This window comes from Anopheles darlingi, chromosome 3, assembly GCF_943734745.1.
Source record: "Anopheles darlingi chromosome 3, idAnoDarlMG_H_01, whole genome shotgun sequence".
Taxonomy (NCBI): Eukaryota; Metazoa; Arthropoda; class Insecta; order Diptera; family Culicidae; genus Anopheles; species Anopheles darlingi.
Window position 1 is genome coordinate 17806467 of NC_064875.1, and position 25000 is coordinate 17831466.

At 48.0% G+C, this 25000-nt stretch overlaps 1 protein-coding gene across 1 annotated transcript in view; it reads right to left on the minus strand.

Moving 5' to 3' along the window:
* The window catches only part of LOC125953443 (LIM/homeobox protein Lhx1), a 38889-nt gene extending 21598 nt beyond the window's left edge, over positions 1–17291 (minus strand). The window contains exons 1-3 of the mRNA XM_049683041.1: positions 16435–17291; positions 13532–13727; positions 10071–10285 (exon numbers count right to left, since the gene is read on the minus strand). Of these exons, the coding sequence (XP_049538998.1) occupies positions 10071–10285; positions 13532–13727; positions 16435–16477 (454 nt within the window). The 5' untranslated portion in view covers positions 16478–17291. The remainder of the gene's footprint in view (positions 1–10070; positions 10286–13531; positions 13728–16434) is intronic.
* Between the last annotated feature and the right edge of the window lie 7709 nt (positions 17292–25000).

A 25000-nucleotide genomic window follows, 5' to 3' on the forward strand; every position in this document is an offset into this window, starting at 1 on the left:
AAATCTTCATTCCCCCCCGAGCAAGATCGATCGTGAAGCCGTCGAGAGGATCGTCGCTTCGGATGAAATTTGAGGTTAGGGTCAGTACGCGGACAACACACAACACGCTCTCTCCGCAGGGGGGTTCCTCACTCCCTTTGGTCGATCGAATGTGATTGAAAGTGTTGTGCTGCAGCGCATGTGTGCATTGTGATCGTGCTTGTGTGCTGCTGATGATGATGATCGTGATGCTGATCTGGCAATGCGATCTGGCAATGCTGCCGGTGTTGCCGTTTCGCGGTGAAATCGAGATGCTGCTGCCAGCAACAGCAAGCAGGTGGCGAAAGGCGAAGACAAGTCGAAGATTGATTGGCTTAGGCTTCATCTTCATCCCGTGACTCCATCTCCATCAAACCCCGGCGGGGGGGATGCGATTCCATACACCGAGAGCACATATCCCAAAGTAGGCGCTGCTGCGAGTGAATTAGTTGATTGTTTTGTGCGGACCTGGCACTTGTCAGTATGCAGTATTCCGTGGTTTCCTTTTTTTTGTTTTCGTTCACTTCTTTCTTTTCCGCAAAACATTGCAAATTCGCTTCCACATTCTGACTCACCGAAAACAAAGTAACCATCGATTGGCAAGCGTCGAGGAGGAAGCTTCCTTTCTTGACCTTTCTGTGCTGACCTAGTAGGCCACTCGGCAAAAATCCAACGTGTGTCACTGCAACTGTCATTCGCTCGCTCCCTTGTGGGGAAAATCCCGTTGTCAATCAAAAACCGATATAATCCCAACATGTTCCATGCCTGAGCGAACACCGACACCGAATTGCACCAAACCATGAAATGACGTTTGGCCGTAATGCGCTTACGAGCCGGGAAACGGCGACAAACGGAGAAACAGTCCGGCCGGCAGGGCGCGCTTAAAGTCATAAACAGCGAACAGGCAGCGAACGATGAGAAATACGGACTGAGACGTACACGTCGACTGTGGTGCTAAAATAGAATAGATCCGATTGATGTGCATCGTTCCCCTTTCGTTCTGCATCGTGAACCACAGGCGAGGCCAGAGACACGGTTATGGTGTGGCGATAAGCGCATCGTTCTATCTCTAGGATTTGCGCAACAACCCTTCGCCATCCCCCTAGTGCGATCGCTTATCTCGCCATCGCCAGGGGCCACCAGGCCTGAGTTGCCTGAACAAGAAGCAAAAGGGCAGTCGCTTTACGACAGAATATCTTGGAACTCTGGAAAAACCCCCTGGACCAGAGAAACGCTCGCTAAAACCCCGGGACTGAGACTGGGATTGTACCGACGATTACAGTGGCGAGAACCTGGGGCGAGCGAGCGTTCACCAGTCCAGCCCTGGCCATGTTGGCCCTTCTGGGTGGTCCTTTTTCATCTTTCCGACCGAACTGGAAGTGAAAAAACAAAAAATACGGAACCTCATCCGGTAAACCGTCAAGCCGCATCTTTTGCACCGACCGTTCCCAGCAAATGGTGGGAATTCGGACATCGGGAAGAAGCGGCGGTGCGTTGCGGCAGGTTAGGTCATTCCCGGTCGCATTGGCGGTCGCGCGTTTCCCATTCTGCTACTTCCCGAGTTTGCTTCCGTGTTAGGTTGTTGCTGCAGGTGAAGGCGCCACACTTCAAAACCTTCTATCCTGTCGGCACATCGAGACAAAGATGCTCCTGCGACATCGAAGGAGTCACCCAGTTCCAGGTACCTATTTTGCCGATAACCCTGCCTCCTGCACACCATGTTAACTAGCTGTTAATCTGGTTCTTACGACAAACAGAAAACATCATTAACTACATTATAAACAAAACCTATAACATGCGGACCTACAAACAACCCAGCAGCGGGAACATTTGTTTTACTTCGTCCGTTAATGGCTTTTTGATAAGACCGTCGTGCGTCTCTAATCTGGTTAATCGAAGTGCAGTTGCAACCAGGCTGGCCACGCACGTCGCTGTTAACATGCATTGGCAACAAGGTTTATGCTTTGCTTTTGCTTTTGCTCGATTAAACCGGCTCATTGGCCGTCGTTAATTACATCGCTTTTAATTAGCCCAAAAAGGGATGAAATTGTTCCATCAACACCGAATTCAATTACTGCAAACGACACAATCAACAAGCAGCGGCTAAGCTAGCAAACCATAACTAATGCCGCCGAATGAAAGTCCAAGGGAGGATGCACGAGCTCCTACATTTCGTATGACGACGGCGCACCTCCAGGGAACCACGGAGGAGGTCACAAATTTATGCTAAATGCTCGGCTTAAAATTTCACGCCAATCAACCGGCCTCGAACTCTCTCCCTAACCAGCAGCAGCAGAAGCAGGTGATCACCAGGCAGCAGTCTTCGGACTCCCGATCTTCGGAGCGGTCGTCTTCCTTTCGGCGATACCGTTTTCATTGACTTAAACCGACTTGGATTGAGCAGAAACGGGACTGGTGGTCTGGCTACTCGGGGCGAGTTGACAATAAAACCGAGATGAAGCCGCAAATGGAACCGCAAGGACAGGATCGACTTTCGGCTTATCGACTTTTGCGATTCGTGTGTGCGCCGGTGGAGCGAGTGGTGGCGTGCGTTGTGACCGTGCTGTACCTGTGTGACAGTCGCGGACCTGACCTGCGCGTTGTGGCGTGTGACCTCCTGAAACCGAAACCGAAAATAATATGCTCTGCGCGCGCAGCATCTGCATACGAGGCGAACACGAGACGAAATGAGATCAGCAAGGGATGATCCTTTCAAGCGCGGGTACAAAGAGAAAGAGAGAAAGAGAGAGCCAGGGTGCGTGATCCTGTGTGGTCAGTGGATGAATGAAGCAGCCAGCCAGCCAGCCCGGCGACACCGATCCGATGGGCCGGCCCCTAGAAAAAGCAACACTAATGCTGTTAAGGATGATGCCGCTGTGCCGTTCACCAGAGGCCTTTACAGAGGTGGGATCTGTTGTAAGGTAGACCCTAAGCTGGCTAGGTACGGGGCATTGACACTAAACAAACGAACCAACCAACCAACCAGCCATGAAGAAGCCGAGAGCGAGATGAAGCAAAAGAGCAGCAGCGGCAGCAGCAGATCGCATTACCGGGAAAGAAGAAAAAAAAAAGCAACCGAACGAAACCGAACGGGTCTGCCGCAAGCTTCTAAGGACCTAAACGGATCAAGGCGCGCGCACACACGCACGCACACAGAGCGAAGGATCAGAGAACCTGTGCGGTCTAGCGTAGCCAGAGGATTAGAAGCGCCCTTGCCTCGAGATCATGTGCGAAGCGTGTGAAGAAGGTCCCGAGTAACAGCATCAGCAGCAGCATTCGGTTGTCACCTACGCATCCCCTTATGGGTTCGTCCCGTTCGTCGAGGTCCCTTCTTTTGCGGCGGCATTAGCGCGCATGTAAAGCTGGTTAGTCAGCTTTAAACGTACCTCCGGCCAGAATGGCGAAATGTGATTAGCTGATTGAAAGCCGTCGTTCGGTCGCTCGCTCGCTTGACCGATACCTCCGTATGTTTGCTTTTCATTTACCAGGTCACAAAGAGACCTCCTGGTCGAAGTCCCTGGACCCCGTTCCCTGGGTGTCGTGTTCGTTCTTTTTGCGTGAAAGAGTCCCGCCGGACGGAGCAAAACCTAAAGCCGACAACTGCCGAAAGCGCATTAAGCTCGACTGTTCTTGCCTTGAATGTTCGCTCTGCACTCTGCATAGCTCTGGTGGTCAGCATTTCGGAGCATTTGCCAGTTGGAGAAATGGGATTTGAGCGAAATTCCATTTTTGGCACCCAAATCCAGCGGACAGCAGCAGCAGCAGGACAGGGCCTTCCATTCCTAAAACAACAGAGAACAGGGAGAACAGAACACCGAAACGGAACGGAAGTCGACAAAAGGACGGTGCGGTACGGGACGGGATGGATGATCGCATTCCGCAAAACGGTCGACCGATTAGCCGGTCTTATCCAATATGCAAATTGGTCGCCGTAGACCTAAGCTAATAAATCCGGGTTCCGCGATTGTTGCCGTCGGGAACGTCGGTGCACCGTGAAACCGTGGTGCAGGAGATACTCTACGGACACCTGGTCCCTGGGTGTGCCGGTACCGGGAGTGATTGATAAACATTTGGAGAGTTACATGGGATTATGGTACATTGCTTTAGTGATTGATTAAATCAGTGGCAAGGGGCGTGTTTGATTCATATATTGAAACAATCGAGATAATCGAGTAAACTTGATTAGATAAACCAAGAGAAATATAAAGAAACATCGAACAAATGAATAAAAATGTAAGAAATCGAAAAAATTGTTATAATTAAAGTATTGTCTCTAAGCAAATGTATAAAAAATACTAAGAAATCAAACTGGAATGGTAAGAACCTAAAACACTATCTGACCCGTTAACAGAAGTTGAAACAGTCTTTTGGTAACATAATAACCTAACGGAAACGAAATCAATAAGCTGTAAAGCTAAGCAAAACCATTAAAAAGGGGCAAAAAATCAGAAAGGAAAGCCATAAAATGGGCAACATCAGAAACGAACAGAACGCTAGGTAAAACGCTGAAACAATGACGATTCCATCAACGCTTTAATGGCCTCGCATGAAATGGTTTAGACCGCTTGGCGAATGCCAATTTATAATGGCCGTCAGGGGGGCGCAGAAAATTATTGCCAAAAAACAAAACGCCCCAAAACAAAAAAAAAGGTGTCCGTCCGGGGCAGAACTCGTCGTACTCGTCGAACCGCGTTTATGTTTATGCCATACTTTTTGCCGTTTTATGCTACCCAAAGCATTCATCATTACCATCCAAGGATCCAAGGACCAAGGAGGTACACCACCACCACCACCACCACTACCACTAATGATCGCTCATAATCACCACGGAAAGCATATGCATAAACGTCACGCTCAGATTTGGGGCATTGGTTGGGGTTTTTTTTCCTCTCTGTTTCTCTCTCTCTCTCTCTCTCTCTCTCTCTCTCTCTCTCTCTCTCTCTCTCTCTCTCTCTCTCTCTCTCTCTCTCTCTCTCTGCCATTTAATTGCCAGTAAAGTTCGTCCTAACGTCCAATATTCCACCGGTGATCGATCTGGTGCTCGCTTCGAACGTTGGTCGTTTCCCCATTTTTGGTCGGGCCAAAAATATTGCGAATTCCTCGAACACACTTTTTGGCAACACTTTGGCGGTTAGGGGGCGCGCGCATTCCACGATTTATGCTGGCCGCGGCGGCATAACGAGCTTTTGGCGCTTCACTGTTACCACTACCACCACCAACCAACAAGCCAACCGTCGTCACCGTCGTGCAGCCCTTCAGCAGCATGATGCTGCAGTTACAACCATTAACAATGTATAAACAAAACTAATCACCAATCAGCAGGGCTTGAACCGGAGTCCGATGGGCACCCCCCGCTGGGCCAGATGAATCCCTTTTCTGCTTTTTTGCCGGATCCCCGGACCAACCGAAGATGGCGCGAAATTTGCCTCCCAAGAACCAAAAAAAAAAGGCTTCTCCTTTCGACCAATAAAACGCCATCCCCTGTCATCCCTCTGGTTTGGTCCGCTTTGCAACAAGCCCAAACCACTTACTGTAGCCCTGGATTTTTCCCAGAACACACACAAAATGCCGACACACACGCACACACCGATCGATCGATGTTCGCCGCGCGCCGAGGATGTTAAAAGTTCCGCAAAAATCCATAACAAAAAATCCTCGAAACCGAAAACTGCATCTGACGAAGGCGCATGAGGCGGGAACAGGTCGAGTTCCCTCGCACTTTATTAAAACGACGACTTGAACGAGGGGCCCAAGGCCACGGTGAGTCGCAACGAGACTGAGGTCTTCCCTGAAGCAAAGGAGGAAGAAACGTGATGCCTGCGCGGTGTCATAAACTGTTTTTTGGAGAACGGGTCATAACAACAGTATCATAAAAGCATAATCCGGAGAAGCCCCAAAAACACTCGCGATTTTACGATCCTCGCGGGATGACTGTGCGAGATGATCAAACGGAATTGTCGTCGTCGTCGTCGTCGTCATCGTCATCATCTTTGCGGCATTATAGTCTGTCGATGCACCAGTCCGGGTGCACCAGTCCAGAAAGAAGGACGCCGCCCCATTAACTCATTTGTCGCAGCACTAAATGGTTTGAATTGAAAAGCGTTACACCGAACGGAATGACACACGGAACGCATGATGGTGGTGGTGGTAGTAGTGGTTGGTCCGACCAAACCAGACCGGAACCCTTCCCTCATTCCCTGTCTCTGCGCATCCACAAACCTCAGGACAAGCGCGACAACAAACCTCGCACCTCGTTCCTCTTTTGGTCCTCCACGAGTGGTGGTCAGCCACACGAGTTGCTGACACTGACACACACACGCACGCCAGACACGAACACGACACACCCTTTCCTTGCGCATCTCTTGCGCGTTGAAATCGAAGCATAAATTATGCTTTAAATATGCTAATCCTCCCCTCCCCTCTTCTCGTGACGGTGTCATCGCACACAGAGACACCCGTTCAACCCGAGATGGGGGGATTTAATGTTCTGTTCGATGTTTTTCACACATTTTCCCCGCGGCCAGTTTCGGACATTTGCTCGAGTGGACACCCCAGGCATCCCACCAACTGGACGGTTGCAACTACTCGGTGTACATGTACAGCAACCAACCCCGAAACCAACAACAGAAAAAAAGCCTCCCTCACTTTACTCCTCCCCACCCGTCCACTCCGGACTGAGATTATGCTGGCTCCACATAAAAAGAGGGTGACCGTTTCGGGCGGCCAAAGAATTATGGCGGCTGCTGGCTGAGCATCGGCGCTACAGCTAAAGGTGTTGGTGGAAATGCAATAAAAAGCCAGCAGTAGAGTACGAGAAAGAGCGAGAGAAAAGCGGTTGGCAAGCATAAAACAAGGAATCGCAGGAGGAGGACTCCCTCCGGTTGCACATAAAACATTGCAGTTGAAATATGGCCAATTGCATGAGCATAACCTCACTGCATGTGTGTGAGTGTGTCTCAGCTCCAGGCCAGAACAGCCCAGAACCAACCAGACTCCAGACTCTCCGGAGTATCCGAACCGGCTCCAAAACTGGAAGTCCGTCGTCGTCCGGACGCTTCGTCCATTTGGTAGCTCCAAAAGCGATTTTTTTCTTTTATGCTCGACCATCACCAACCGTGCATGCACCAATGCACGGGCCAATGATGTTGTTGTGCTTCGATCGATTTATGGCAAACGAATGAAGGACGGCACGGGACGGGGGGGATTTGTGCGATTTGCGTACCAATGCTGACCATTTCACCGCCGTCGGTAGTACACCAGGATGGACAACGCCGTGGATATGGCCGCATTCCCAAGAGCGCATGAGCGCATTTCATAATTTATCGCACCGTTTCGGACCGAACCGGACAGGGCCATGGACCAGGGACCAATCCAGTCCAGTCCAGTCCAGTCCTGGGACCGTACCGGCTTTTGGTTTTATGCTGCTGCAAAGGATGCTGCTGTGTTGTGGTTATCGCCCGGTACCTCGGTACTCTGGGGGACCCGGGACCTTCGGCTTCTCTCGGTAACGATGCGCGAACCGTTGTTTATTGGTTGGATTTTCCATTATGGCAACCCGTTGGGATTGCTGGCAGCAACATTAAAACCCATCACCACCACCACCAGCACTGGCCATCTTGGCAGTAAAGAGGTTTGGTCGCATCACTAGCCAATAAGCAAAGGAATACCTTCAGTACCATTGGAGTTTTTGCAGCAATTCAAGCACAAAATAACTCAGCAAATCCTATGTACGAGCGTGATCGTGAGTGTAATAATATTGAGAATTTAAGGAACTTATGAAGCTGGGAGGCTACGGTGTTTGCTTGCAGGTGTAATGAGATGAATTTCAACCGATGGACTGTTAATTAACTGCCATCTACGCCTCATTTGGAGCATTAACTTGCGCGTGTTTACATGTAGAAGTGTGCAGCCATCAAAGAGACCGCACACGTTCACAGTCGGAGTCACCGGACGCGGCCACGCATTGATAATGGTTGAGTGACGACAGCGCAATCGGAACGAAACTCTTCAACAAGTTGAACTCCAAGAGTAGTCCAAGAATACGATGTCCAAGAATGCCCTTGAAGCACCCATAAGTATTCATATCATACATTGCTATGGTTATAGATCCGTTAAAGTTGAAGAATCCTTGATCCTTACTAGGTTGAACTCCGGAAGTTCCTATATTCCCGTACATTTCAGATGTAATAGTAATAATTTCTCCTCTGATAAAAGCTTTTACTTCTTCAACAGTCTTCGGTTTGCTGCCATACACCTTAACCAATTCCAAAGTAATTCCAAAGACACCAAGCTGTCAACGACCACAACTTGGTACCACGAGGGTAGGAAGATGATTGTTCCTAGGACGACTATCAGGCACCTAGGCCGAAGCTGCTCTTTAAAGTACCTTAGTACAAACGTCTTAATTTGGGATGGAAATCTGGGATTGGGAATGATGAAGTAGGAGGTTTGGATCATCATTCCAAAGAAGTCGATTTTAGACGGTTGTTTCTTGGTGCAAGTGCCTTGGCACTGCTTCTCCTTTCTGTGTAATCTCGAAAGAGGAAAGAAGTTAGTGGGGGTCCCACACTGTTCCTGGTGTCTTTGCCCAGGTTCGTACGTAATGTATTCCACTATGCGTAAATAAAAAAAAAAAACTTTAGCCAAATTCAGATAGCCCCAAAGAAAAAAAGTCGAAAAAAATCGCACAGTTCAAATTTAAATCGTCCGTTTTCACAGTTACACGATGATTTTCAATGTACAGCGCTACAATTCCAGCCGTCCGTGGCTCGATCCATGACTAAAATGGCATAGACTGACGTCTCAGAATCTGGCCTTTTTGTCTAAATCGGCTACTTAAAAATGGTGCAGTTATTCAACTTTTAAACAGATCTGGTCCACGCATTAAAAGTGGTCATCGACTCGTTAATGCAGGCGTTAAAGACAAAAAAGTTTTTTTAATCCAGAACTACCTAGCACAAGTTCACCAGAAACCTCTTCATCTCCAACAGGTACACTACCGCCCCATGGTTATTGCCATGTTCAAAAATCGATCCTATCAATTCTGAACCAGTCTGCGCCTGACACACACACACACACCGACAGACTAACAAACATCTCGGTTAATAGTCTATCGGAATGGTAGGAGTTGCTGGCTGCGGCAGAAGAAAATGGAATTCCGCATTCCATTAAAGCTACCACCTTTCCCTCCCCTCCGTCGTCTCCGTGAACTCGTCGTCTCCGTGAACTTCAAAACCCGAGCTACTGCACACCGAGTGGCCCACCAAACACATCAAACGGGAACGATGGTTCAACCGGGAACCGAATTACCGTGACCGAACGCGCTAGACACGGTCGCCACCAGCAGGGCCGGAAAATGGCTTTCGATGGCTCATCATTTTTCTTCCGCCTTCAAAGTTTGCCGCCCGCCGCCTCCACTCCATTCCACGGTCCCAGTCCTAAAGACGTGCCACAGAAAAGTAAAATGTCCCCACTGTACAACTGTGTGTGCGTGTGCGTGTGTCGGAAAAACATGATCCTACACGACCGTAAGCCCTCCCCCCACGTTCCGAGTTGGATATAGATTTTCCGTCGAAACTCTCGCCGATGGAGACGGCGTAGTAGTCGACGAGGAAAAGCAAATGGAAAACTTCACTCACACGACCCCCTCCCCCTCCTTAGAGAGAGCGAGACCACACGTCACCAGCACCGGCCTCTGTTGAAGGACGAGGAAATGAGATGCACATTTTCCGCCAGCGCTGGCATTCTGCGCATGTCTACACAGACACACAGTATGAGTGTGTGTGTGAGGGAATTTCCCCTTCCCGCCGTTCAGAATCAGGTGGTTTCGCGTTGCTCCAAGTGGAAAAATCGAAAACATCGACCAACAGCGCCCCCGGCAAGATGGAGTGGCCGACGCCAATGGAGTCCATGCGCTTGTGCTGTCGCTTTCCCGACGGAGTTTTTGGTTTTTTTTTTTTTATGAGGAGGGATGGAAAATCGATCCATTTTCCTGGTGCCGTGGTAGGCCGCAAGCGTGCATTTTGGCACGCGGCTTGTACGGTGGTGCTTACCTGTCATCGGATGCGAGCCCTTGCCGAGGATGTAGTCGTCCTTGCAGATGAACTTATTGTCGTCCAGCACGTACAGCTGCTCCCCGGTACTGATCTGCTTCCGGCAGATGCAGCACGTGAAGCAGTTCAGGTGGAACACCTTGTCGCGCGGTTTCCGCACCAGATCCGACGGCGCGATGCCCTGCCCGCAACCGCTGCACTTGGTACCGTAGCGCCTGTCGAGGGGGAGGGTGGAAAAGAGGGAAAACGAAATGGGATTTTGATTTAGTAACTGCAAAAAATAGTAACAATGGCGGCTTTTCCTTTTCGATTAGTGGATGCATGCTCAGAATACAAATCATTCGGTTTACTGTTAGTCTTTATACTAGTGTTAGGTTGCAATTGTCCATGAAGTGAACCATTTTGTGTTATGCTCATATACCAAAGTGTATTAGAAAACCGTATATTCCTTGCACATCTCAGAAACCTTTCAAGAGATCTCGTAACAACACCAATAATGCATTTCAATCAAGGGATTGATCCCTTTTTTTAATCCAAAATTAACAATTAAATCTGGATTTTGTTTATAAAACATTCGTTCTGTCCTTTCCAGCATCTGTTTCGCAACATTCAGCACAGATAACGCGTTATTGCACAGTAGATGCAGAACAGAAGCGATAGATCTGAGTGATAGATAATAAAGCCTTCTCCGATAGTTTGAATGAACTTTTTGATACCCATTACTTTTTTAAAACACCAACAGCTTGAAGTACAAGGCACTGAATATTCCAAGACATTGCCTTGCTTGGCTTATTAGTCATGAATTTTCTCCATGAGACACTACCATGAGTGCACTATGGAAGTACTAAATTACATGATCATCATCTCGAGCATCGTTTTCCCGTGAATATTTGCTCATTGTTTGCAAAGCACTGTGGTTATATTGTTTCTTGTCGTAAGAAAATATTGTTTTCATGTCGAATTGCGTCGATTATGACTGTTTGTGTTCGCTTTAGCGCTTCATCCATGTTCCCCGTATAGTATAGAACCACAATAGTCTAAAGCTTTTGCTAGAAATAAAAATAAAATTCAACTTCTAAATGAAAAAATATTTGACTCCACCTTTGTACGAGCTTTTACTGCCCAAAAAACCGAGAAAAGATAATCTTATTCAAGATAAAGGATTTAATAATCTGCAAACCTCTGTTTCAGTATCAAAGGTATGATTCCAATATTTCATTATTATCCGAATGAATTTCCAAATGCATTGACCAATATATTAAAGTGGAAGGAGCTTCAAGACACCAATAAACGCTTAAAATAAAACGTGTACAATTAAATTCGCAAACGTCCTCATCCTGTTTCTCGCGTGGTGGAGATGTCGACTTTAATTAAATACGTCGCTACTTCCCGAACTCGTACGAGCGTCTCCGCAAACCCCCACCAGTATCAAGCGCTTCGCATCACATCCGCACTAAACAAATGCAATCCATTTTCAGCTTTAATATCCTTTAAACACACACTCTCGCTGCATCCTTTTTGACTCGATTATTAGAATCCCCCTTTCCTTCCTCCAACCGCCACCACCACCATCACCACTAGCACCATTGCACAAGCATTGTTTCGCACCATGGCTGCTGCCCTAATTGCTTTAACCTCCGGTGAACCATCCAACCCGGCATTTCGCCAACATTAAAGCGTGCTCCAATTAACCATTAAATCGGATGCACACACACACACACACACACACACGCACACACCGCACACAGAGACAGATCAATCACGGCGAGAACAAGCCCCTTGCAGGGATACAAAAAAAAAGCGGCGAAACAAACAGCTCCAAGCGATCGAACCACACCTTCAGCGGCGGTGGCCTCGTATCCGTTCCAAAGGGAGGGGGGGGGGGTCTGAATTTTCCCCCGAGGCGTAGAAACAATCGATCGCTAATCGGTGTAGGCACGCACACACACACACACACACACACACGTACGTCTGCCTACGCACTGCCATGCAGCCCCGGAAGAAATCCCATAAGACACCGCGATTGTCGCCCGGAGAAGGATTGTGCACACGTCTCACGTCCACTGACTAGCCGCCACAATCCTTCCGGTTCCAAAGACGGCATCACCGGAGCATCCATCCATCAGGAAACAACGCAGCAAAGGCTGCAGCAAAGGCAGGGTTTGGAAGCCACGAGACAGCGTCCGCGGGCCCGTATCGCGATCGATCAACGCCACGTTTTCGGATTCAAAACCGACGACCGAGGACGAGGACGACGACGACGGTGTCTGCTGGTGCCCGATCTGCCCGATGATTGAATGTGACCTCCGGCGGCTCATACGATGGGCAGAATGTTGTAATGTTGCTGCTGCTGCCGTCGAGTAGCTCGATCGTAATGATCGCTCGCAGCAAAAAGACGATGATGGTGCTCCCGGGAGGATCCCCCCGCCGTCCCGTCCGGTTGTTGTTGGTTGGATCGCGAGCTTGGCGGAAGAAGAAAAATGGTTCCCAATGAATCTTCCCGCCGTCGTGGGGAGGACGACACACCCCGAAAAAAGGGGGGCGCTTTGAGGAAGAGCGAGCTTCCAGAAAACAATCAGGTCTGGGGGTCTGGGGGTCTGGGGTCTACAAGCAGCAGCAACGCCAACGATCAAGCCTGTTGGCCGATCAATCTCGTCTCCTGGAGCAGCCCGGATCCAGCGCTGCCGCGATCGATGCGAAGACGGAATTCAAGACGGAAAGGAAAGGGTGGTGGCGGCAGCTAGTGGTGGTGCGGGGGTCTAAGGAGACACCCCGAAAAACTTACGCATCTTCTCCTCCTGGTGTCTGGCCACCAAAAAAAGCAACCGCCTCGTTGCAGCCGCAGCCGCAGCCGGACGAATTGAGGCGTTACCGCACGGTGCACTTTCGTGGTTTTTGGGGCATTTCTTGGGCTCGGTTCCTTGAGCTCAACGTTGCTGTTGCTGTTGTTGTTGTTTTAGTAGTCTCTCCATCTCTCTCTTTCTCTCTCGCTTCATCTCCTCCAAAGCGAAACGAACGCCCAAAAACGCCCAAGATAAATGGTGAAGATCGCAAGCGCAAAACGCTGATAATTATAATTTTCAGCGTGGCCCAAGACCGCAGGGACCATTTTAGGAGGTGGCCCCCAGAAGCCTCTACTACCCCGCACTGACACACACGCACTCACACACACACACAGCCCTCGCTGGAAATGCCTCCGGGGTGGTTTCACGGTTAGCTCCTACCGTTTAAATGGCGGTTATTGTATGTAAATCATAGTCTTCCGTCAGGGTTTTCTGGCCTCATTCGTCTGCCACACAGCCACCGGAGCAGGCAAGCAAGAGAGGACGCACCCGGCGACGCGCCGGCTTCCGGTTTTAGCTCCCCTACGGCTACTACGACTCGCGACTCACTCACCGACTAACCATTAGTAACACGGGAGAAAGGCCTAAGGAAATGGTTTTCTTAGCGGGGCTCCTTACCTGAAGAAATCATTCCGACAGTAGAGCTTCGACTCGCGGCTAAAGCACTTGTCCGCCAGCGGCTGGTGGCACTCGCAGCACCGCACGCACGACGCATGCCAACCGCGCTCGAGAACGTTCAGCAGAAACTTGTCGAGGATCGGTTTGTTGCAGCCCGCGCACGGATCACCCAAACCGGACGGTGGTTCACCGCGACCTGGAGGAGAAGAATGCGGGACGGAAAAGAGAATGAAAGGGAAGATGATTAGTTCGTGGCACTTGCTGCTGGTCACAAGCAATTCTTATCAATTCTGCTGCTGGCCCAATGAATCAACTGTGGTAACGGCGGGATTATAGGGTCTTAATACCGTATTGGGGGGCGATTATTATCCTACACGCGGTTTTGCTTCCGTATAACACTTTTAATGAGCTTCTTTTCGGGTCGTTTCGGCGGCACCAGTTTGTAACTTGACTGCCAGCGGTAACTTGTTTTGGGGCAAAGGATACTATGATGATTTCCCAACATTTTAGCTGTAGAGTTTGCTTTGATGCAATGAGCCATTTGTTCCCGTTTTTTTTCCAAAGGTTGCTTTTTTATTTTATTTTCCAAACGGGATGCTAAGCGGTGTCACAAAATGGTGCCGCAAAAGGTGACTGGTGCAGGTGAAAAAAGGTGTATCAAGCACCGAGGATAAGCTGTTCAACGTTCTTATATTCGTAAAGCACGATGTTTGCAAACTATCCAAAGGATACCAGCAAGAAAGTGGTCCGCAATTCTTTCAGCTTTATGCAGAGCAATTTTCATCTCAAGCTTTCATGTTTACTTCTAGACGCCTGTGTCTGTGTCACATACTTACAGAAAGCATTAATTCGTCGCTTTACAAGGTGTACTTTAACTATTTGTTTTTACATAAAAAGTAAAGCAAAGTATTCTTTACCGAGAGGTATAGCTCGTTGTGTACAAAACATGGCTGTTCCGACCAGTGTTACTACAAATTCATGCGTTTAAGAATATTCGTTGTCGATATTGAAGCAAGGCTGATGCACCTATATGCTTCCAGATACCTTAAAGTTCTTGAAAATAAGCCAATCTTTATCATCAACAATGATTCGATAAAGAATGTCCATCTCTACTACTTTTATAGCGGACTTTTCATTTGTACTGAATCGGCTCTTGGTGGCTTAAGTCCGTACGGAATCTAATATTCTCTAATGTTTTATCTATCAGCTACGATCGCTCGGAAAATTTAGTTATGTTTCCAATTACTAGCGAGAAATCCTATGCAGTGGATAACTTTTAGTCTGTTTTGCACGACGGTTTTGGAGACCGGAATTTCTAGAAGCGTATTCAGGAACTTTTGGTGGTGTTACAATTCCCTTAGAAGAATATTAATTTATTGAATTGCTACACGAATCTACAGTTTTCAAATGATTGTAATGATGAATGAGTATCATTATTAGTTAATTTAGAGGGTATATCTGTTATCATTACCCCCTAAGATGATTTCTTATCTCGAAAAGAAATATGTATTATGACAAAATCAATTAGATGACTCGTCGAACTAACTCTTCGCTTCCAAAAAAAAAAGCTTCGTAAAGCATTAGGACGTTAGCTGACTTTAGAAAAATCCTTGTTCTTGGTACATCTGAAGAAAACTAGGAACACCTCGGACTACTAGACTACTAACAGAAGTCGCCGGCCCTTCGATCCGACCACCGATCCCCCGACCATCCTTCGTTTCCTTCCCATTTCCTGCCAGCAAGCGCCATTTTCCCATAGCGGTGGCCGATCAACTCGGGATCATGTTTCACCCATCTGCTCGTCCCTGTCCTCTCCCTGCCGTTGCCCCTGCCGACCGGCCTTAATCCGCGCGCCACCGCCGGAACATGCCATTTTCACACATGGCCCCCTTTTTGCATCACGGATTTGCGCCCGGCTTTAAACCGGCGGAACCCGGTGTCAGTTACACTGAACAAACAGCACCCATTTTGTGGTGTTCCGTGGTGTTCCGTTGTTGTTGTTGTTGTTTTTATAGCCACTCTACTCGCCACAATCAATGGTTGGGATTTCGAGTTGTGTTTGGGAAACTCGTTGGCATGTTTTTTTTTTTTTTGTTTACTTCTATTTTCTCTTCCTTTTCATAGCCTCCTATTTCTCTCTGCCCCAGATCAAGGATCAATGTCGCTGCTGCTGCTGCTGCTGCTGGTGGTGGTGTGTTGATAGGTTTTTGGTGGTTTGTTTTGTCAAACACCTTTATCGGAGCGTCACGCGCGGAATACCCGGGCACGATATCCGCATCGGATACGCCACGCAGGGCTAGAAATCCCGCAGCCCTCAGCTAGGTAAGACCTTTTGGCGCCAATTCGTTTAATCGATTTTGGTGCGGAAAGTACATCGATAAGTGAAATATCGATAAGTTACTTCACAGTTACGTGAATTCCCAATCTCACAAGCAAAACAATTGGCAAACACTGTCTGTCCTCCTCCTTCGCGCAAAGAACCCGCTATCTAATCTCCGGCTCCAAACACATGGGGAAGACTCCCAGCTATGCAAATATCCTCCTCCGGCCCCATTGCTACGCTTCATTAGTGTCCGTTTACTTAGGACATCCCCGGCAAGTCCGGCCACACAGGCCGGCCAAACACCGGACATTCCGGCACATTCTGGTATCCTGATCATGATGAGTGCAATCGTCTCCGGACGATTAAAACCAAACACCCAACGGTGGCGACCCCAAATCGAGCATCGCTGTTTGTTGTTCTCCGAGGAAGGACCGTCTTCCTCGGTGCTTCAGATTGAGTTCTGTTTTGATTGCTCCCGGGGATCTATGGGGATTTGTGTTAATGAGCTGCACAAGGATGACGTGTGTGTGTGTGTGTCTATGTGTGTGTGTGTTTTTGTGTGATCCGTTGCGTTACGCACCGATATTGTGCTGGTTGTGCTGCAGTACCGAACCGAACGCCATCAGATCCTTGGCCGGTGGTGCGCGGGCACCGATCGCTGCGAAACTGTCGCCGAGAAAGGACGCCAGCGCGACTGCCCGGGGGGGCGTTTTGGTGGTTTCCGTTAAAATTTTGAAATCCGTTTCGTGATCCGACCGACGGCAACGAACCCCGCTCCAACCTTCCGCCGCCGTCGCCGCCGCCGCTCTGCCGCAGCCACCGAACTGCTCCAGCAAACCTTCCAGAGCTCCCTTCCGGAAGTAACGTTACGTATCCTTGTGCACTGGCGATCGATATCACAAACCCGGGATTCTCTTCTCACAATCACCGTTAGCACTCGCGTGACCTATCCGGAGGTCCTTTCGTGCACACTCCTGGAGCACTGGCTGGATATCCTTTTTTTTTTTCTTTTGGCAAATGCTGCTGTGGCCACTCTTCCTCGAGGGATTACGCTTGAGGTTGGGTTGGTTTTCGGATGCTCCCCAACCCTCGGGTTGGGTTGGTTTTCACCTCACGAATTCACTGGAATTTTCGCACACTTTTCCACCTCTGCGCGGCCCTTTGCCACCCCTTTACACCTCACGCGTGTGAAACATGGAATGCCTTGGCATTCCAACCACTGCAAATGCACTCCATCTACGAAAGCCCAATACAAAGAAAACCGCACTCACGCACGCACGCACGCACGCACGAAACAGCGGAACTGCTCACAAAACTTGGAAAACTGGGAAATTCTCGCGCGACACTACCACGCTGGGCAGCAGAAAATGGTGAAAATGGAGCAAAGTATCAACAATATTCACCAAAAAACCCGACGGTACCAGCTGGCAAATAGTATAGAGAGATTAAGTGCTCAAAATTGCATACCGATCCGTTCGGTAGGTTTCAAGCAACTGCCGTTTTTATGGAAAACACGTGCGTGCGCCACGTGTTTAGCGCCCCGAATGAGGGAGGGGCAGGGGACGCCAGCAAACCCGAAGTTTCCCGAAGTGCGCACGAAGATTCCCGAAGTGAGCGGCACGAAACCCGAACGGCCAATCCCGAGGGAGGTGACCAACAACATGGCTGCCTCGAGCCCCCATTCGTTGATGGCAAACCGCCAATGACGCGGCCCCTTCCTCGCCACACCCTCGCCATAGTGAGAAGGCGTGAGAAGTGAGAAGAACCTCCCACTGAACGTTTTGATCGTTTTTCGAATCGCCCTGAGTTATGCAATCCCGACTGGGCGCAAAATTCTTGCAGTGCAAAAGTACTGCTCGAATACTGCATGCTGCTCGAAATAATGGGACTTTTTGGACAGTTTTTGCGGTTTATTCGAAAATTTGAATGGTGGGTTTTTGGCACTCGTTTCGCGGAAATTCGATGAGTTATGATTATGGTTTTCTCTGGCCATCCTGGGGGGAGTTGGGGCAGCTGCAGCAAGATCCCCAAAAAGTCCCAGGAACAACGTGCTCTCTGGTCATACTTAGACCATGGTCGGTGGAACGGAGGCGGTCGTCATGGAGGGGTACCGTGCATGCAGGATGGCAATGGTTTGCTTTATGAACACTAAACTAAGCTAAGATAACTAAAAAGATGGTTTTAACTCAATCCAAATCCATAGAAAAATTACCAAACTTCCGTAAACCTCCGCGACGAAAATCGAAAAAGGATTCCAAACTATTCTAAACAAAATCGGTATTCCGGCTCCAAAAGGACAAACACCATCCCGCATGGATGACCGCCGCCCAGAGTAGCCTCAAGCCTAGCCGCTGCTGGTGTTAGTATAGTGTAAACCCCTTCTGGAATAAACGCCAAGCCGACCGCTCGGTTGCTCCCCTGCATTAATTTAATTTAGCCTCCTTCGATCAGCTACCAATCGAATGTGCTGTGTCCACGATGGAGCTTCTCTACCGATAGGCATCACGATAAGCCACGACACCGTTAGCCAGCCTTGAGGAACGCGCTGCTAAATTGGATAAAAAAAGGCTCATTTTTGACGATTTTTTGTGAAAATAAATGCACAAAACTATTTTAAGAGTTCAAAAATCTCGCAATAGTATCGATTGGACCTGTGAACCACCTCCTTATTCGCTGTTCCATTTACATGGATTTCATTACTTTTCCCTGTTTAAATCTCTATTGAATCGCCCATCCTGGAATTCTATCGAACTCCCATGAAAACTGTTTACCTTAACGGTGGACCCACATGTTGATTTCATCCAAAGATGTTGTGTAATTTCGAACAGTTACAACAAACATCTGCTTCCAGACAAGCGGAATGTCCTCCGAGTTTATCGCTTCCGGGAAAAATCTCAAACATCAAAGGGATGCTACCGAATGGTTTGGCAGCATAAATCATCGGCAGTAGCGTGCTAGCAAGCAAATCAATTCGGTAGCAGTTGTCATTTCCCTCATGAACCGAACCAAAAGATCCATTTACCAGCGAAAGTAAGGAAAGGACACTTGGTCTGTTGGTTTCGTTGACAGCTTAATCAAGAAGCACGTGATGAGAACACGAGCTACGCAACCTTCACCAGTCTACCATCTTGAGATGAAAGAAAGTGTTTCTTTTTTTTACTTTCCTTTGTGTATGACAGCTCACTCGCTGCTAATTACCATGTGACTAACACGACAGGATAGCAATGGAGATGATCATGTGGCATCTTCCCCAGAAACGATCACGATCTGCGGCGAGATGCACATGTGCGTAAAATTAGGTTTCGGCCTCTTAGCCGCACGGCCGCGATCGCGTGCCAGCATGAAGAGGGACGCAACACCAAATTAAATAAAAACCCAACGTTTCACGAAAACACCAGCTCAATGATGGGATCGATCCGGAATACGATCGCGGGAAAATTCATTCATATTTCTGTTCCCCGGAAGACGGAGCACCGTGTTAACGAAACGGAACGGTTTGACAAGAACGCGTGTGACGAGTGGAGTCGGAATCTGAATGGGAGGAGAAGTGCAGAAGGCACATGAATGCGAAGAAAACCTACGAAGCGGTCGGTGATAATTGTGCTCAATTAATCAAACGATCACAACCATGAAATTATTACTAAACAGACATGCAGCGAAGGAGCTGGTAATGGTAAGCGTCCGATGAACAAATAAGCAGCACAGGACGAGGGGACGATATAATTGCTATAAGGAAACGAGATTAAGACACCAGCAACGACATAAGGAGCCGAAATACGTCGCTTGATGGTACGTTTCCAGATGGCTCACACCGCTACTGATCACCTGTTTACGTTAACGGAACTCTTCGCAAAGATTTGATCGACAGCTTTTGGATTTGCGATATATTGGTGTGTTGATTTCTTGGTCTTGATAACCTTGAACTTCGCTAGTTAGAAGAACAACAGTGCAGGAGAAGCTCATGCGCCATGGTGTAGATGATATAAAATAACCGAATACGTCTTCCGTGCGACACTCTCTCTAGGTTAGGAGCTTCTAAATATATTAAATTGGGTATTTAAAACTGAAAACAATTTTTAAATACGTGTTGGATAATACACAGCTGCCTGGCCAAGCTCACAAAAACCGACATGCAAAAGCCAATACTAGCCCATTTCCGGACGAGTCATCAGAGTAAGACTGATAAAAACTGCTAATACAATGTAATGCAGTGCTTCAACCAGGCCAAGCCAATGCATAAATCGTTGCAACATTATCTTGACGGAAAAGTAATCCAGCATCCAGCGATCGACCGGCCTAACCGCTGACGCATCACCAAATTCCCATATATTTGATAACCCGTCAGGCATCCTCATCATCATAGCAATATAGTCTGGGAATTTCGTTTGGTTACAATTCTAGGTCCAATACCGAATGGGAAACCCCAATCTTTAAACCACGTATCCTCGCGAATTGAGAACGATGCATTCTGCATCCTCCTGCTAGCCATCCTCCGACAGTTCTGTTCAGTTCTGTTCAGGGCAGCAGTGGTAACGGACGTGAAAATCGTAGTACTGAGATGTGGCGGTTACTTTCAAAGCAACAACTACTGTTCGCGGTGCTGATGCTCATAGCGATGAGCCATGCGTGAGTCAAGTTCTTTTTGTTCTTCCTATGCAGTTTGTCACGAAGCCCATTGGCAATTCTCTTCCAGTGTACTTATTGTAGGGCCCCGTTCGCTTCGTGCTAATCGCGAGTACACGGTTGTGGTAAGTAACTTTTTAGGAAACCGTAACAAAGCCAATCTACTTCTGCGCTTGGAAGGTCACGACGAGAACGGTCAAACTCTGCTGAATCTCACCGAAACCACGGACGTACGACTAAATACCAACAAGATCATAAGCTTCGAGGTAATCTCACTCGAAATGTGGTACTTGGGGGTCTTTTGCCGATTACTGAAGTCCACCTTTCCGCTTGTTCGGTGTGTTCCGCAGATTCCGCCAATCGTATCGACTGGCACCTTTAAGCTCACTGCAGAAGGAGTGGATGGATTCTTGTTTAAGCGAGAAGTTGAGCTGGAGTACAACACCAAGTTGAGTGCGGGCTTGATACAGCTTAGCAAACCCGTCTTCAAACCGGGCGATAACGTCCAGTTCCGTGTGATTGTGTTAGATCCTGATCTAAGGCCACCGTCAGACGTAAAGACGGTGACTGTAACCGTGCAGGATTCGGCCGGGAACAAGATTCGTAAATGGTCTAACGCGCCACTGTATCACGGGGTGTTGGATGCCGACATGGATATAGCTCCGTCCCCACTGCTGGGAACCTACAGTATCGAAGTTATGGCGAACGATAACCAATTGGTTTCCAAAACGTTCGAGGTAAAGGAATACCTGCTGTCAACGTTCGACGTAGAAATCGGTCCAACAAACGTACCACTAGAAGAGCACCAGGCACTTGATCTCACGATAGTGGCCAACTACTATTCCGGCAAGCCAGTCATTGGCACATTGAACATGGACCTCTACTTCGAGGACGGTGTCCTGGAAACGTCAAAGGAATGGAATGTAAACGGAATGCTGGAAGTGCGTATACCTTTTACGCAAGTGTTTCAAATTGCCGATGATAAACGGGACATTAACATGAACTTTACCTTCACCGAGGATTACACAAGTAATGTAGCATCATGGATGGAGCCACCGGAAGGCCCAATGACAAAACAGATCGTTTTCCACGTTTTCAGATCGAACGATCACGAAGAAACAGCTCATTACGGTTTACAAGCACAAATACCAGGTGGTGTTGGAGAAGGAGACTCCTGCATTCCGCCCCGGAGCGCCATTCAAGTGCCTTCTGAGGATTGAGCATAGAGACGGAAAACCAGCGCAAGAAGTTACTGTGGAGGTACGAATTGATGGCCTAGAGCTGGCAACCCCAACGCAGAGCTACACAACTGATGGTGCTGGAACTATTCAATTGCTGTTTGAGACAACCGCTTCAACCGAACAGATCCATGTGGCAGTGAGTGGAACAGAAATACTCGTGATGATGTATGGTACTTACTTACTGCACTTTTCTAGGTGTCCGGAGAGCATCAGCAAACACTGCTGCAAGAAACGATTAGCAAACTAGGGCAGAATGCAGATACGTACATCCAAGTTGAATTAAACTATCCAAGCTCTAGGTAACAGTTAGATGTTTTTTGATACACATTGGAAGCATACTAATCCTTGTTCTGACTTTTGTAGCAATGTTGAGGTTAAAAATGATATGACATTCAAGATCTCTTGCTCCGATCGTATGACATTTTTTATGTACTACATTGTCTCCAAGGGAAATATCGTCGACTACGGTGCTGTCCGGCTTGGGAAGTTGTCTAGATATATGTTGCAGTTGAAGGCGACGGAAAAGATGGTTCCCAGATCGAAACTAGCCGTCGCAACTATAATCAACAACGTTGTTGTATTCGACTACGTAGACATCCAGTTCCGCGAATTCCAGAACGAAGTAAAGATTGAGATCGCGGCGAAACAATGCTTCTTGCCTAACCGTTTATCTCCTTCTCCATTCTGTAGATTGATGTGAAACTCGATGACACCGAAATTAAACCGGGAGGACAAATGGTTTTAAACATAAAAGGACTTTCCAAAGCATATATAGCGCTAGCATCGTACGACGCGAGTTTACACCAACATGGCAATCATCATGGGATCATTCGCGAAGATATTTTGACCCTATTTGATGATTTTCACGGCGCACCACTAAACCACCCTGACAAGATTCATGTAAGTGAGCAAAGAATTAGCCAACAGTTCAAACCGAGTAGTAATATATATTCTTATACAATTTAGAGCATGGGTTTATTCGCTCGCTCACTAGATGACGTGGTAATACAAACAGGCAAGTAAACTTGTAAACCCACGCTTGCGATTATTGTTCTTATAAGATTATTGTTCTGTTCTTGTCCCTCATACAGCCAACGACAAGTCTACACGTACTGGAGCAGCTGGTGAAGTGACTGAAGATGGGAGTATAATAGACCTGGTCCAGAAAATAACACGATACAGAGTCAACTTCCGTGAGTCATGGTTATGGAAAAATATTACCCTGCCTCGTTCAGGACGTTTCCCACTGGTTGAGCAAGTACCTGATACAATAACCTCTTGGTACATGACTGGATTCTCCATTGATCCAGTGTATGGATTTGGAATCATTAAGAAGCCCATTCGCTACACCACCGTGCAACATTTCTACATCGTCGACAACCTGCCGTATTCGATAAAGCGTGATGAGGTGGTTCTACTGCAGTTCATACTGTTCAGTACGCTTGGGGCTGAGTATATTGCTGATGTGGCGATGTTCAACGATAGAGATGAAGTCGAATTCGTCGGTCAACCGGCTGATGGTAAGCAAGCTCTAGTGAAGCTTTGATCGCACACATCTTACCAGTTGTTGTGTTGAAATGAATACTGAAATTTAAAATTACAGCCAAACACCATACGAAAAGCGTCTCCGTTCCACCGAACATAGGTTATCCGATTTCCTTCCTGGTAAAGGCAAAAAAGCTGGGCCACATAACCGTACGTGTAAAGGCATCGATTATGCTGGGCTTGAAGAATGATGCAATAGAGAAGATCATTCGCGTGACGCCAGAAAGCGTGGAGATTGCGAAGGTTGAATCAATACACTTCTCCCACGATACCCCCAACATACGGACGATTGAGATGGATTTGAATATTGACCAGCATCCCGATGCAAATTCGGTGAAGATCGACTTTGCCTTTACCCGTAAGTGGAACCCGCAAAGGATTAAGCTACTCATCATCATCTCGTAATCCTAATGCTTGATCTAACTCTCGCACGTTTCAGCTGACGTTTTAACGAACGTGGTGAATAACTTCAATCACCTCGTCATATACCCAACCGGTTGTGGAGAACAAACCATGGTCCGATTCGTACCTAACATTGTGGTACTGGACTACCTGCACGCGATTAAGTCAACCGATCACTCGCTAATGGAAACGGCCAAAAGACATCTGCAGGTCGGCTACCAGAGCCAGTTGCGTTATCGCCAATCGGATGGCTCATATGGTTTCTGGAGCTATCACAGAGGAAGCGTTTTTGTGACGGCATTCATAGGCAAATCGTTGAAAACTGCTGCAAAATACATCTATGTGGACCAAAGTCATATCTGGAACGGCTATGGCTGGTTGGCATCGAAGCAGAAATCAGACGGAAGCTTCGACGATGCAGGATCATCGTCTTATGCGGTACTGCAGTATGCAGGTCGAAAAAACATAGCCCTGACAGCATACGTAATGGTTGCCTTTTTGGAGGACTCTAGCGTGGCATCAAGCTATCCTACCGTAGTCTCGCGAGGTATTAACTACATTGCTAGTAACTTGCAGAACATACACGATCCGTACGATTTGGCCATCTCAACGTACGCCCTGTGGTTGTACAATCACCCCAAGAAAATGGAAGCAATAGAGAGACTTGCTGGGCTTTCCACTACCCTTTCGAGCGGAGATTCTTCCCAGCGGTACTGGTCAAGAGCCTCTAATCAAATTGAAACCACTGCCTATGCACTGCTATCCTTCGTACAGGCAAATAGGTACGACGAAGGGACGGCCATTATGCGCTGGTTGATAAATCAACGGTTCCCCTGGGGAAGCTTTCAGAGCACTCAGGACACCTTTATTGGGCTGCAGGCGCTAACAAAGCTGTCCGAGAAGATATCTTCCGTCAGTAACGAGTTTACGGTTGAGCTTGCTTACGGAAACACGAAAACACACTATCACATCCACTCGAAAGATATCGCCAAGCGGAATGTTGCAAACATACCGGATAACGTACGAAAGCTTGCCGTGACAATTGTCGGTCAAGGATACGGGTACATAGATGTTGCCTATAAGTACAGCATAAACTTGATGAACTTCACCCAGCAGTTCAACTTGGCAGTGCACAAAATGGATACAGCTTCCAACGTTCAACTGAAACTGCGCATTTGCAGCAGCTTCATACCGCTGCAGTCGAATCAGCGCTCCAACATGGCATTGGTAGAGGTGAACCTACCCAGTGGCTATGTAACAGAGGCCAGTCTCATTGTTGCTGAAACAACAATCAACCCGATAAGAGTAAGCAAACACACCAACGGATAGCGGGGG